The following is a 15,785-nucleotide window of genomic DNA, read 5'->3' on the forward strand; positions in this document are numbered from 1 at the left end:
ATCCTTCATTCATCGGACTCCTGTTTGTTCCCCTTAGTTGTTGTTTCTTTTAATAAATCCGTTTTTTCCTTCCACGTGTGCATTTGAGTTTTATCCATTAACGTCCTTAAACAGTAGACTGTGGTCAGTGACAGGAGGAGCAGCGACAGTGAAGCGTCAGATTCAGAGGAACACATACCGGATGCGGAGACAGCGATAATGGATGATTGACAGGAGGCTCAGCCAGGTTTGGCCAATTATTTCATTTGGACCGAATAAAATGATTGGTCAGACTTTTATAGTAATATATGAGAATTAAACATTTTTGAGTTTCAATACCTGGTGGATTTCTTTTACATTTTAATTTGACACACACTTATTAGGAGCATTTTAAGATGACAAAAGAAAAGTGTAAAAAAGCCACATCATATGGTATAGCTTTAATATCATGTAAATTTGCAGGTGGCGGATATACAATGTATTCATACACAAGTGTATGTATGTGCATATATATGAAGTAGAGTATATAATTTATAACTCATTGAGGAATTTATGTATTGAATACAGAAATTAATATCAGTGACTCTGATATTATTTTAAACATCCAGCATTGAAATATAATAATTACTATATCTGAGGAAAACTTAACTGTGGAGCTGAAATGATTTGTTACTGAATGTGGGTCATACTGCTGCTACACTGGAATTTCCCAGTTTGGGTTAAATTACATCTATCTATCTATCTATCTATCTATCTATCTATCTATCTATCTATCTATCTATCTATCTATCTATCTATCTATCTATCTATCTATCTATCTATCTATCTATCTATCTATCTATCTATCTGTCTGTCTGTCTGTCTGTCTAATCTAATCGATTAATTTAATAGAATGGAGTACAAAAATATTCAATTCCAATTTTCCTGAATCGAAGCTTCATTTCCTTCATTCCTCTGCTGTTAAACATTGGTTCCACTGTTGTGTTTCACACAGATTCTTATTGTGGCGCACATGACTCCAGGATCCACCCACAGTTGGATGTTATTTCCATGTTCAGTTGGTAGAAGTTTGTCAGTTGGATCCAAATGTGTTCCAGACTGACCTGACAGACTGTTTATAGATGTCACTGGATACCGCAAGACTAGTACCTGCAAACCATACGGCCATAAAACTGAAAATGAAACTCAAGATGTTTGTAAGACGAGGGTCAATAAAGCATAAGACTGGTGGCTGGGGAGAGATTAATATAATCAATAATAATAATAATAATAATAATAATAATAATATATATATATATATATATATATATATATATATATATATATATATATATATATATACACACGTAATATATACATGTATGTTATATATATATTTTATACTGCTATATTGTTTTTATATCTATGTAGATATTTTTTATATATCCTTTTACTTTTATACTTTTTGTGGTTGTTGTTTCAGTTGGTTCTGGATTAAAAGACAATTTGTTTGTTTGTTTCACATTGTAATTTTTTTTTTCACCTATTGAAATAATCATTTAATCGAGCTGAAACCAAAATATAATTTAAAAAAACATAATCAATAGATGACTTGATTACAAAAGTAATGGATAACTGCAGCTCTACATTATATTTCTTTTATATCTAATATTAACTCATGTGTTGAACACCAGCGGTCTAGGATCCTCGTCTGATTTAAGCCGGTAAAGCCTGAAGTGCAACACACAAACAAACACCACCTGACTGATCGATACCATCTGGGCTTCCGCCTGCGAACATCAGCACCACTCTTTGTTGTCTTCAAGTGTTGTGTATGAAGTGCATTCATCTGTCCTTTTATTCTTTGGAGCCACAGATAAGTGCCCCATCATGACGCTGCTGCCGCCACTGCCTCCATCTGCACTGATGAAAAAGGGGAGAGAGTGGAGCACTCAGGCCCACCTGGAGCCCCCCGACCCCCCGCCCCCACAGTGGTTTTAAGTGGCCTTGGAGTGTGCTTTCAGAAAAATATCACTGGCAGAAAGGAAAGTCATGTCAGTCCTTAACATGATCCTTGAGCTGATGCACTTTTGCTTCAGCCGACGCCACGGCAACCGAAATATGAAGAAAATACACATTTTTACTTTAAGCTTTATCCAAAACTGGATAAGTCACATATTAAATACTGTACAGTCTTAGAACGAAAATATGGTGAATATATTGAAATCTCTCAGTAAGTACATCCTCCAGCTGGTATTTATCAGATTACCATCACACTGTAAAAAAAAACAGTAAAAAACCAGTATTATTCCAGCAGCAGGAGTGTCGAAAAAATACTGTAAAATAACAGAAAATAACCATCTCATAAAAATACGGTAATTTTCCATAATTAAAATGCAGCTTTTTGCCCTAACTTTACATGAGATTTTGCATATTTTTTTGACCTTTTAATATTTAATAAAGAATATTTTCATGTATAAAAAAAATCAAATTACCTATAAATAAATATAGAAATGATTTTCAATGAGACTCAGTTGTACAATCCACTGATAAAAACTGTATTTGGACAGTTTATCAGTGCTTATACATGTTATACATTCACAAAAATAGATTTATTCAACATTTTTGTTGTGAAACCTCCTGTAATTACACAAAATATTTGTCAATTAACAAACAAGTCTTGTTAAACTTACAGAACAAATACGGTTAACGGTTAATTGTCTGTAATTTTATCTCATTTTGTTATTTTTTACAGTATTAAACTTTAAATTAACAGTTTAATCTCATAAGTAGAAAAGAAATATTTGTGAAATTATGGTACATTTGCAAATGTATTTTAACTGTATTTTTCTGTGAAAAAAGAAAAAATTCTTTTAAAAATACTGACATTTTATGGTTATTCACAGTTACAGTTTTTTCATCTTATTTTCCATTTGACATGTAAAATCCCAGTCTATTTTGGTCATTTCATTGATATTTTCCTGTATCTTAAAAAATACAGGAAAATCTGTAAAATAAACAGTGAAAATCTTCTTCTTCTTCTTCTTCTTCTTCTTCTTCTTCTTCTTCTTCTTCTTTTTGCGTGAAATGTCAATACTGTGTACTACTAAAATTCTGTTAAATTACTTTTTTTTTTTCAGTGTAAAATATACAAACGCCACCTCTATGATATAGATGAAAGAACTATATACAAGATATAATGGATATATATACAGTCAATCAAGATTAAAATAACAGGGACAAGATAAAAGCAGAGGTTTTGAGGAGTGAGAGGGGTTTACAGGGGTCACAAAACTACTTTGAACCTGTTCCTTCCCACCTAAATTGTGTTAATTTTCTCCCATTTGTCATTCTAAGTTACAAAGCTTATAACTGAAGGACAAAATTAAATAATGATGCCTCACTTAAAAGGCAACAACCTCTAGTTCGACTTCTTTTATTTTTTGAGCAAATTGTTATTTTTAGTATGTGGCTAAAATACAACCTCTACAACATAAGGTTAAATTTAGCTGATCCCCCCCCCCCCTTTTTTTTTTAAAGTCTATTTTTAAAGAGGAACATAATTAATCAGACAGTCCCATTAGTTTTAATGATATCTAGATTCAATAATTACATTTTTCCTAATTTCATTGTACATGACAATATACAATGTATACAATGTTTTGTTTTGTTAATTTATAGTGAACGAGTGATATGCTAATGTTGACTGTTTGATGTTTTGTTTCTGTCACCTGCCTAGTAGGAACTGCAGATGAAAAGTAGTTATTTTTTACTAATTCTGGAATATTTACATAGATGTATTTTTTTATACAGCAATGTTCATAAATGTGTATGGTCCCCATTAAATAAACCAATAAAATAAAATAAAGGCTATTCTATTCTATTCTATTCTATTCTATTCTATTCTATTCTATTTGGCAAAATGAACTTAGTGATGCTGTTGCAGAGAACCTAATCGTTCTAATGTAATAGCATGTGGTATAGCATGCCTATATTAACAGAAGTTTTACTGTAGAAACTTTAATATATTTCATCCCAAACGGCCATCAGCTCACTGGTGGGAACAGAACAGGTAATAGGAATAAAAACAGGCATGGAAACAAAATTATTCCAACTTTATGAACAACAGTGTACTTTTCCCATGTCCTGTAATTCATGTCAACACTGAAAATGAATCAACAGTTAAATAGTTAAATGACCTGAGTTTCATTGAACAGGTGACATGAGGCTGTGCTCTCATTGGACGGTTAAAGGTCCACCCTGGAGCCACGTTCTAACCCGTTAGCCAATCACAGTTGTTCGTATTGTCTTGTCCTCATGTGATTGGATCATTTCCTCTTAGTTGCCATGTCACCTTGACTGAAATGCAGACGCTCTCAGATCAAAATGAATGTAAAGTAGAACATGAACCTGCTCCAGATGGAACAGTTCGTTCCTGTTCAGCCTGATAGGAAATGCATGAACACAGAGGCGGGGGTTTAGGGGATGGGGGTCCGAAGTGAGTTATACTGGCTTTCAAAGACACATATTCAGTCAGAACTGATACGTCATAATCTGATCTAATGACTAATCTCACGTCATGTGTTTTGTGTGTGTTTCTTAGTTGAACTAGATGAACACAAATCCCTCCGAGCCCTGATGTCCTGGGGTCACGCTGTCACCCCCATGTCTCTGACCAAATGGGCTGTTGGATCAGGTGAGTTCACCATGAGTTTATATCAGTGCCATCAATCTGGTCTGAATTTAGAAGGAAGCAAACACATTATTATACTGGAACAAGAGCATGTGGTCCAGTCTGTATAAGAGATAGATAGATAGATAGATAGATAGATAGATAGATAGATAGATAGATAGATAGATAGATAGATAGATAGATAGATAGATAGATAGATAGATAGATAGATAGATAGATAGATAGATAGATAGATAGATAGATAGATAGATAGATAGATAGATGATGCACAGGTGGACGGATGGATGGATAAGTGGATGACTGATGATGGATGGATGACATTAATAGTATTTATTACAATAAAATTATCTGAGTTTAATCTCAGTCTCTGACTCTTATGAGTTTTTTCTCATATTTATATAATACAGTATGAACAGAAAATATCCATGTTTTATTTCTTGTACTTTTAATCAGAAAACTGATTAATTGAATTATTCTTAAAGAATATCTGAGGTTTTTGAACTGAGTTGTTTTATTGTTTATTGTTGAATTTGATTAAACTGAGCCCAGTCACAAACACTTCTGTCATAATTCCAAACCCATGTGGTACTGGTCATATTTAAAGGGGTTTCCTTTGTCTGTATAGACCTGATGACTCACTCCATGTGACCTCTGACCTTCACACTGATCTGGTTATCACGGTAACAGCAAAAAAAAAAAAAAAATGAAAAAATGATGAAAAAAAAACAGGAAGCAGCTCAGAAAGTGGAGAAATAAAGAAAAGCAGAAGTTTGTGTTAGTTCCTGTTCAGACGACATGAAGACTCGGTGTGTGTTCCATCGTCTCGGTGAGTCCAACCATCAAACACTGGCCTGATCGATCACTGATCGGACCCATGGGTTCCTGATCAGGTCCACTTGAACAGGATGAGGTCAAAGGTCAACGTTCAGACGGAAAGGAGCAGTTTGATCCTGGGTTTGATGTGTCGACTGGAGCTGACCTTAAAGGCGTTTCCATGGCACCAGACGACAACACACAAACAGCTGATTGGACCGATGATTGATCTGTATTGATTAGAAGTCAAACATTATTAGTGTTGATTGGTTCCATTAGAGTCAGTTTGAACATTTGGATCAAAGAAGTCCATCTGTCCTTTAGAAGTGTTCAACTGAACCTTCTGCTGTGGAGTTGAATGACAGCTGTCAATCAAACAAAGGTCTGTTTAGTCTGGTTTAACTGGTCTGTTTAGTCTGGTTTAACAGGTCTGTTTAGTCTGGTTAAACTGGTCTGTTTAGTCTGGTTTAACTGGTCTGTTTAGTCTGGTTAAACTGGTCTGTTTAGTCTGGTTAAACTGGTCTGTTTAGTCTGGTTTAACTGGTCTGTTTAGTCTGGTTAAACTGGCCTGTTTAGTCTGGTTTAACTGGTCTGTTTAGTCTGGTTAAACTGGTCTGTTTAGTCTGGTTTAACAGGTCTGTTTAGTCTGGTTAAACTGGTCTGTTTAGTCTGGTTAAACTGGTCTCTGGTGGGTCTGTTTAGTCTGGTTAAACTGGTCTGTTTAGTCTGGTTAAACTGGTCTGTTTAGTCTGGTTTAACTGTTCTGTCTAGTCTGGTTAAACTGGTCTGTTTCGTCCGGTTAAACTGGTCTGTTCAGTCTGGTTAAACTGGTCTCTGGTAGGTCTGTTTAGTCTGGTTATACTGGTCTGTTTAGTCTGGTTTAACTGGTCTGTTTAGTCTGGTTTAACTGGTCACTGTCTGTCTGTCCACTTCCTTAAACTGACTCTGGATCAGATTAAGTTGTTTTTTTGTTCAGACTGAACTCTGTCTCGTCCACAAACATGTCCAACCAGACACCATTAGTGAAGGAAGACGCTCCACTGTGGACAACAGAGGACAACCACAACACTGGGGTCACTGGACACTGTTGGTTTGGGTTGACCTCTGACCTGTGTCCTCTGACCTCTGACCTGTGTCCTCTGACCTCTGTCCTCTGACCTGTGTCCTTTGACCTCTGACCTGTGTCCTCTGTCCTCTTCAGGTGTCTGTGTCCTGCTGCTGTCTGGACTGACTGTTTCTTCAGGTGAGATGATGAATTCAACCAATCAGACTCAATAACAGTTGGACATTTGGTCCATGTGTCTTTAACCTGTTGAATGTGTTGACTCTGTCCAGTCTCTGTGGACGTCTTTCCAAACGTTCAGCAGTTCTTCAGAGGAGACAGTTTTTCTGTGAGTTGTGCAGATGTCCAGACAGATGGATGGACAGTGAAGAGGACACTGAGGGAGACACTGAGGAACAGAATCACTGAGACATGTGCAGAGTTTGGAAGGATAGACGGGACATTCTGCGTTGTCGATCGTCTCACGCCAGGGGCCAGTGGAGTTTACTGGTGTGAGACCAGTTCAGGACAGCAGAGTGACCAGGTGTCCATCACTGTAACAGGTGAATAAACTGAGCTGTGATTGGTTGAAGTGTGTCTCTAACAGGATTGGTGGTTCCTGAGGGAACTCCAGCTTTAACTGGAGGTTTCCAGTGTGGCCTTGTGGGTAGCAGGTTCTGTTCCAGACAGTGGACGTGGACCACAGCTCAGTCTCACCACCAATCAGCTCTCTGTATAGTTGGTGTGAGGACAGTGGGCGGAGTCACACACATATTAGCTGTAGATGAGGACATCCCATATTCATCTAGTTTCAGATATGGACACAGTTCAATGTTGAAGTCCCCTTTATGACCTTAGATCAGAACCACTGTTGGGAGTCCACTTCATGTGTGTGTCCTTTGTCTTTATTTGTGTCTCTGGTCTCATTTGTCCAACTCTGCTTGTATTTAACAGATTTTTATGTAATCTTGGACATCCCTGCACTTCCTGTGGAGACAGGAAGTGATGTCACTCTGCGCTGTATAGTCAGAGATGGTTCAACACCGAAAGCCGAGTTTATAAAAAACGGTCGGACACTCACATCTGTCCCAGTAGAAGAGTGGACCATCTCTGTAGACCACCTGTCTGATGCAGACCAGTACTCCTGTTATGTTCCAGATGTTGGTGGATCTCCATCGAGCAGCCTGAGGGTCAAAGGTGAGGACTGTGACATCACTTCCTGTTCATAAAGTACACATTACAGACAGAACAGATGTAGGTCCCCTGGTGGACACTCATAGTACTGCAGTTCAACATTTTCACCACAATCAAACGTCTCCATCGAATGTTTCTATAAACACAGATCAAACCAACAGATAGAACATGGATCTTCAAATCTTTGGTCACATGTTCCATCTGTAAAGTTGGTTTCAGATTTGACAGCTCTTACAGCGCTTTGGTTTCTGATCCAGGATTCAGTTGAATTGAATTCATGTAGATCATGAACATATAAAGTCAAACCAAAGTGGTCCCAGTATAGATCCTTGTGGAACACCGGTCCATGTGTCTACATCAGTCCATTTCTAGACTGTCTTCTGTCTGTTATGAATGAGTGTAAATGTTGGACTTCCTGTTGGGTTCAGGGTTTGTTTCCACAGACGTTGTTCTTCATCTGGACCTGATCCATGGAACCAAACTTCTACGTCAACGTCAAATGAACTGAGACTGAAGACGATGTTCTGTTGTCTCCTACAGGTTCCACTACCACTGATCCTACAACTTCATCCTCTGATCCTGGTTCTTCCCCAAGTCCAGATTCTCCCTCTGGTTCCACTATCTCGGTCATCATAGCTGTGGTCTCACTGGTTGTCCTGGTTCTGATTCTGGTTCTGCTGCTGTGGAAGAAACACAAAGGTGATGAACTGTCTCAACCAGACGTTAAATGTTTCATAAATGTCCCAGAGGTTTTGGTTCAGGTTAGTTTTAAGGGTCCAGTGTTCTAGTCCTGGTCCCGGTCCTGGTTCACAGTGTGGTTCTGATGTGACTCCTCCTCTTCTTGCGTCTCAGGTGACAGTGACTCCTCCCCTCCTGTAGATGTCACGTATGCTGATGTCACCATCGCTCAGGCAGCCAATAGGAGAGGTAGGAGACGCACCTGCACCTGAACGAGGTTTACTTAGATCCATGTGACCCGTTACCATGGTGATGTGTTTGTTTGACAGATAAACATCGTGGAGAGGCTGAGACAGTGTACGCTGGAATCAAAACAAACACTGAAGGTAAACAAACAAATAAATAAATACACAAACCCTCCAACCACCCACCCATCCATCCAACCGCCCAACCAAACCAACCAACCAACCAACCAACCAACCAACCAACCAACCAACCAACGACATCATAGACTGTCACCATAAGGAACTGGACCTGATATGACTCAGCTTGTCCCAGTTCTGACCACGAGGAACATAAATGATGTTGAATGTAAAGTCCAGTAGCTGCTGTGTCTGGTACCAACGTCAGGGAGGCTGAGAATCCTCTGGGTGATGGATCAGAAAGTGTAGGGGAGTGGTTCCGACACAACAGGCTCTCAGTGCGTTTGGTCGCTCGTAGAAAGATGAACAAATCCTTGATGTTGGAAGTGAAACAGTATCTGCGACTTCTGTTGGAATAATATGGCAGCAGTCGTCCTCTGGTGGGTCTTCAAGTCGCTCCAACCTGCTGATGATGCAAAGGAACATCATCAGTTCCATGAAATCCATCTGCTCTAACTGTTGTTGGTGATGAAACCATGGATGTGTTTGCAGATGCTCCTGGTCTGAGTCCAGGTGAAACCAGTCGGTAACTTTACCTAAAACCTTACGTGTCCACATACGTTAGACACTTTTACACAGATCCCGGAATAAAGGTCAGATGCTGATCCCACCTTTTTTTCCTTTTTTCCAATCGAAGGGGCGGGGACACAGCGGATAGTGGGACGTATCACTTCAGGGTCAGAAATAGCCCAAGCATAGCAGTGTTGCTAACCTCTCCAGAGTCAGTGTGTGTTTCACCGTTCCACAAATGTTAGCATAGATAGAGTCCTCCGCTAGAAGTGACGACAGCTGGTGGATCTGGGCGTGTCCCCAGTCCCACATCTGTCTGATGGCGTTTATTTGTTTGTTTACTGTTAACGGCCCACGCTAATTTTTAAATCCCCCCGGTGTGGGAGAGGCAGCGGGTGCATACGAAGGCACTGGCATGGATTCCGTGGCAGTTGCCCCAAGTGTTGCGGCTTCGTGCCACGGGTGAAAATACCTTGTTGCTTCAGCACCAGTGGCATCTAGCCGCGGCACCATTATCACAAAGCCGTGGTACGTATGTTGGTATGTAGCCACGGCACCAGTAGCATGAAGCTGTGGATCGAAGTGGTTTATTCTGGAGTGAATAATTTTGACCTGTTTCAGGAGCTGAGGACGTCACCTACAGTCACGTCGTCATCAAAGGTCAGAGGTCATCCAGACAGAACCATGGTAACTGTGGCAACATCTTCTACGTCTTTTACCAGGGTTTCGTGGTGATTCGTTTTTGTTGTAAAAGTCTTTTTTGTGTTTTTCGCAGCTCAGTCATCTGATCCTGACGTGGTTTATTCATCGGTCAGACCAAGAAACACATGACCAGGAACACACAGCAGGTTACCACGGTAACGTGGACGCCAACATCCATGTGTTTCATTCCTTAACCAGGAAACGTAGATCAGCTGGTGGGTGGAGCCGTCTGTTTTATTGGTGCAGAGCTGTGGATGTTCACTTTTGTTCCGTTGTATTTAATAGATGTGTTTTGTTTCTTTGCTCCACACTGTCCTCTGGTGGTGACGTCATGTATTAAATTAAACTGGACTGAATCCTGTTTCCTGTTCCGACCTTTTGTGTGCGACTTTTTCCATTGTTTCCAGACTGTCGGACTCTTCAACTCACCCACCCACGTTTATCCATGTCTTCATCTAAAGTCATTATTTATTTACTGTATGATGTCTTATATTTGTGCTTTGCATTATCTTCTGTTCTTCACTGCAATTTTTTTTCAAAGAAAAGGGTTTTGTGGATGCGCTCCAGTTGTACTCTGTAGTAGGAGCAGCGGCCTGATGTCCCTAATCATTGAACTTAATTTCGTTTGATGTACTCTGTACTGTCAAATGACAATAAAGGCAATTCAATTTAATTCAGTTCAATTCAATTTATGTTGAAAAGTCTGGAAATATCACAAAAACCTAAGATTCTTACAAGAAATTGAAGATTTAATCAACATCATTTTATGAATTATTTTTTAAAAAACTGCGATAATTATATTAATGCAAAACACAGCTTTTGTTTGAGTTTTGGTCAAATGTTTTTTTTCTTACTAAAAATACAACTTGTTTGATGTAATTTTGTTGCATATTTTCTGTCATTTTCAACTGGCCTTTGTGTTTTTGTCCTAAATTCAGTTGGCCTTCACTCAGATGTTGAACCGGTCTGGGACCCGGTTCTGGGTCACGACTTACCATTTAAGAAAGTCGGACCCACACGAGTCATTTTTATAACTAGTAACAACTCAGCAGACTTTGGTACATTTGAACAAATTTGGGTTTAGTTCAATAGTTTAGTTTATTTAATTTAGTTCAATAGTTTAGTGTAGTTCAATAGTTATTTACTTTAGTTTGGTTCAATAATTACTGTAGATTTATTGAATTAAGTTTCAATAAACAGGTTTTTCGTCGTTCTTCACACAGCGTCTCCTGTTTTGTGTTTTTTATGTCAATCAGGGACATTTTCTGTCAGTTCATTATTTTATTGTAAATATTGAAGTTTCGACTCTGACTTTGATCAACCTTAAAGGAAACTTCTCTCTGCCAACAGCAGCAGCATCATGGGTAATTTATTGTTTAGAGCACAACAGGAAAGTCCAGTTTACGAAACATCCTCATGAACTATAGCAGCTCCGCCCCTTTTGGTTTCAACATTTAGCCATTGTTCCATATTCATGAAGCAATGGGTGACGATCCAGTTCCTCATTCAACAACTGTATACGTCTGTAATAAAAATAAGAAAGAGGAACTGTGTTCATAAAGACGACGATTAGCATCAGAACAACATGAAGAACCCATCTGTTCTGTGGGGTGAGTTCAGACAGGCAGTCATACATTCATTTGTTGATTTATTTTTTCATTCATTCATTCGTTCTATATTCGTTCTATATTCTATTTTTTCATTCATGTGTTCATTTGTTTGTTTGTTCATTCGTTCGTTCGTTCATTCGTTCGTTCGTTCACTCATTCATTCATTCATTCATTCATCTTCCAGTCCTGTCATCTGTCTTTGTCTTTAAACCCATTGTTCTTGTATAAAGGAGTTGATCGTCAGCGTACGATGTGATTTTGTTGATGTTTGACCTTTGAACGTCACATCAGCTGTTGAATGATGTGGGGTAAACTGGTCCTGGACCATGTGGGTCCACATGGGTCCACCTCACATCCACTTGTCTGTTTGGGTGGTTGGACTCACTGATGCTTTACAAACAGACTGAAGAACGAGGGAACAGGAAATTGAACCAAGGCCTCACACTCAGCTTTCAACTGTCAGTGTTCGACCACAGGAAGTTTCAGCCGCTAACGTCAAAACCACAGCGTTGTCTTTGGTCGGAGACGAACGGAGGAAGACCAAGATGGGTTTGAGGACTTTAGAACCAACTCAGGGTTCCTCAGGGTTCTGCAAATGTTCTCCCATACCCAGTAGAACATGTGGAAGCTCAGACCAGTAGAAAATGCGTCTGAATAGTCAAACTAGTGCAGATGTTTGACTTCCTTTTCCAGGAGGCGGAGCTCCAAAAAACACATGAACCTGATGTCATCCAGTCCATGACGTCACTGTCTGTGGTCTCAGGTTTGTCCACCTCTGGACAATGTCCAACTGGTCACATCAATGACAGACACACAACTGTTGAGCCAGCACTATGACCTCTGACCTGTGTCCTCTGACCTGTGTCCTCTGACCTCTGACCTGTGTCCTCTGACCTCTGACCTGTGTTCTCTGACCTCTGACCTGTGTCCTCTGACCTCTGACCTGTGTCCTCTGTCCTCTTCAGGTGTCTGTGTCCTGCTGCTGTCTGGACTGACTGTTTCTTCAGGTGAGATGATGAATTCAACCAATCAGACTCAATAACAGTTGGACATTTGGTCCATGTGTCTTTAACCTGTTGAATGTGTTGACTCTGTCCAGTCTCTGTGGACGTCTTTCCAAACCGTCAGCAGTTCTTCAGAGGAGACAGTTTCACTGTGAGTTGTGCAGATGTCCAGACAGATGGATGGACAGTGAAGAGGACACTGACGAATGGAAACACTGAGACATGTGCAGAGTTTGGAAGGATGGACGGGTCATTCTGTGTTGTCGATGGTCTCACGCCAGGGAACAGTGGAGTTTACTGGTGTGAGACCAGTTCAGGACAGCAGAGTGACCAGGTGTCCATCACTGTAACAGGTGAATAAACTGAGCTGTGATTGGTTGAAGTGTGTCTCTAACAGGATTGGTGGTTCCTGAGGGAAGTCCAGCTTTAACTGGAGGTTTCCAGTGTGGCCTTGTGGGTAGCAGGTTCTGTTCCAGACAGTGGACCAAGGTTATAATAGTTTGGGATTTTTAATTATAGTTTAGTTTTAATTAGTTTTGACTTGTTTTCTCTCATTCAGTTAGTTTTAATTAGTTTTTAGAGCAGGTTTGCTAGTTTTTATTCATTATTGTTTTTTTTCTGAATGCTTAGTTTTACTTTAGTTTAGTTTAGTTTTAGTATTCGCTTTAGTTATTTCATACATTTATCTTCCTCACTATTCTATTCAAAGAAATTAGTGAGGCATGGATCAGCAGGTTACCCTGGACACTTTATTTGGGGGTGGGGTTAGGGCGGCTCATTGACTGAGCAGAGACACAAACACATGTACAGTACAATGTATAAATTCACTATAGCAGGTTGGGGGAGGGGGGGGTGTCGATCAATACACAACGTCACTTATGTGAAAACAATGCGAAGATGTGCAAAGCGTGAGAGGAAATGCACAAAGCAGCCAGCAGTAAACCAGACAGAAACATATTGTGGCATGTTTGCTGTAGTGCATTATGGGTAGTGGGTATTTTGTTGTAAATGTGTTATTTTTATGTGAAAGAATTCAGCGGGTTGTTGTGTTAGTACTAGTTTTGACTTAGTATGTGTATGGAAATGTTTATTGGCCTTTTTGTGTATTTTTTTTGTATTTTTGAAATTTCTAAAGTTGCACCCTGAGTGAGAGCCATAGGCAGAGCAATGGCTATCCTGTTGTGATCATTCAAACATGTTTTTCCCCGTTTATCAAAGTAAAAGCACATCTTATGGCCAGACTAGACACAGAGTTAATTTCCTGCTAAGCTTCCACCTGTGCTAAAATATATAAACCAGCTAAGCAGCAGTAAACCAAATAGAAACAAATATAAACCAGACAGAAATGAATATAAACCAGCTAAGCAGCAGTAAACCAAATAGAAACAAATATAAACTAGCTAACCAGCAGTAAACCACATACAAACATATATAAACCTTATAGAAACATACATAAACCACTTATAAACATATGTAACCCAGTTCAGCAGCAGTAAACCACACACCTTAGTAGATATCTCATCTCTTATAACGTTAAAAAAACGTTTGATGTTACTAGCTACAGCTAGCTGAATTAAAATGAAGCAAAGTTGGCTAATAATGGAACTGTAGATGATTAACAGGTTCCATCCCGCTGTCATTGGATTAGTTTTCCTCCTCTTTTCTCCTCTTCTAAACTGTGCAGTTCAGGCCTTGGAAGGCCTTTTCATGGTGATAAACTCTCCAGTCTTTACCTGGATGCTAGTTCAACTGTTGTAATTATCCAAATTACGTCCAAAAATAACGAAGCGAGACTCTTGGTTTAAAATACACATTCATTTTACTGTGTGTGGAAACTTGAAAAACACATACAACTTTCTCACAACTTGTGGCATACATACATCTGCTTCTGTGAAAATTTCCTATGCTTCTTGGGTAATGCTAAGCCTCATGGGAAACGTAGTTATCTTAATCTTAACATTCACTATGGCTTATTTTAGCTCATTTTTTAACATAAATCACAAATGAAATATACTGTATATTTTACTCAGAAATAAATGAACATGAAATTGCATATGCATCACGAAACCACAATAAATCCAAACACAAATCACTTGTACCCTTTCTTTCCCAGATAAAGTCACAACATCAACACCTGTCTGACTCTGTCATTCAGCTCCACTCTGTCTCTGTCACTCACACACACACTGAACAAAAAAACAAACAAACAAACAAACAAAAAACCCGACCCCACGCATCACTGAAGTAAATCCCAGACAGGACTGTGCTACTGTGTCCCAGCTTTAGTCTGTATGTTCCAGGTAGAGTGGGGACCAGAAGACGACTGGAAACCACCAGTGACCAGACATGACGGACTGTGAAGTGTCATATGGTACCAACAGCTAAAACTGCTGGAGCGAAATAAATCAATTTCATATCAATCCGACATTAACAAAGACGAAAACGAAGGGAATTTTATCCATAATTTTTATACGTTTTAGTTAGTTTTGTAAACACACAATACAGTGTCAGTTAGTTATCGTTTTTTTCTTTTAATTAGAGTTTTTATTTATTTCAGTTAACGAAAATGTTTTTTCAATTTTAGTATTTGTCATTTCGTTGGTTTTCGTTAACAATTATAACCTTGCAGTGGACGTGGACCACAGCTCAGTCTGACCACCAATCAGCTCTCTGTATAGTTGGTGTGAGGATAGTGGGCGGAGTCACACACATATTAGCTGTTGATGACGACATCCCATATTCATCTAGTTTCAGATGTGGACACAGTTCAATGTTGAAGTCCCCCTTATGACCTTAGATCAGAACCACTGTTGGGAGTCCACTTCATGTGTGTGTCCTTTTTCTTTATTTGTGTCTCTGGTCTCATTTGTCCAACTCTGCTTGTATTTAACAGATTTTTCTGTAATCTTGGACATCCCTGCACTTCCTGTGGAGAAAGGAAGTGATGTCACTCTGCGCTGTATAGACAGAGGTGGTTCAACACTGAAAGCCGAGTTTATAAAAAACAGTCGGACACTCACATCTGTCCCAGTAGAAGAGTGGACCATCCCTGTAGACCACCTGTCTGATGAAGACCAGTACTCCTGTTATGTTCCATTGGCTGGTGAATCTCCATCGAGCAGCCTGAGGGTCAAAGGTGAGGACTGTGACATCACTTCC

General features: G+C 39.4%; 2 protein-coding genes across 2 annotated transcripts in view; both read left to right on the forward strand.

Moving 5' to 3' along the window:
• The first annotated feature begins 5,387 nt into the window (after window positions 1–5,387).
• On the forward strand, window positions 5,388–10,373 carry LOC115421077 (uncharacterized). Its single transcript, XM_030136786.1, has 9 exons — window positions 5,388–5,477; window positions 6,666–6,707; window positions 6,800–7,069; window positions 7,461–7,703; window positions 8,241–8,399; window positions 8,553–8,627; window positions 8,708–8,764; window positions 9,932–9,997; window positions 10,086–10,373. Exons 1-9 carry the CDS (start codon window positions 5,447–5,449, stop codon window positions 10,139–10,141), a joined length of 999 nt encoding a protein of 332 aa, XP_029992646.1. The 5' UTR covers window positions 5,388–5,446; the 3' UTR covers window positions 10,142–10,373.
• Window positions 10,374–11,578: 1,205 nt separating this feature from the next.
• The window catches only part of LOC115421075 (low affinity immunoglobulin gamma Fc region receptor II-like), a 299,216-nt gene continuing 295,009 nt past the window's right edge, over window positions 11,579–15,785 (forward strand). The window contains exons 1-4 of the mRNA XM_030136785.1: window positions 11,579–11,622; window positions 12,588–12,629; window positions 12,722–12,979; window positions 15,520–15,762. Coding sequence (XP_029992645.1) covers window positions 11,598–11,622; window positions 12,588–12,629; window positions 12,722–12,979; window positions 15,520–15,762 — 568 coding nt within the window. The 5' untranslated portion in view covers window positions 11,579–11,597. The remainder of the gene's footprint in view (window positions 11,623–12,587; window positions 12,630–12,721; window positions 12,980–15,519; window positions 15,763–15,785) is intronic.

Source organism: Sphaeramia orbicularis, chromosome 6, assembly GCF_902148855.1.
Source record: "Sphaeramia orbicularis chromosome 6, fSphaOr1.1, whole genome shotgun sequence".
Lineage (NCBI taxonomy): Eukaryota > Metazoa > Chordata > Actinopteri > Kurtiformes > Apogonidae > Sphaeramia > Sphaeramia orbicularis.

What these genes read in the sequence shown, in the direction of transcription:
- LOC115421077 (XM_030136786.1), top strand. Translation starts at nt 5,447, where the DNA reads ATGAAGACTCGGTGTGTGTTCCATCGTCTCG. An exon ending in TCAGGCAGCCAATAGGAGAG is followed by an intron (nt 8,628 to 8,707) that starts GTAGGAGACGCA and finishes TTTGTTTGACAG; the next exon opens with ATAAACATCGTGGAGAGGCT. An exon ending in GTCATCCAGACAGAACCATG is followed by an intron (nt 9,998 to 10,085) that starts GTAACTGTGGCA and finishes TGTTTTTCGCAG; the next exon opens with CTCAGTCATCTGATCCTGAC.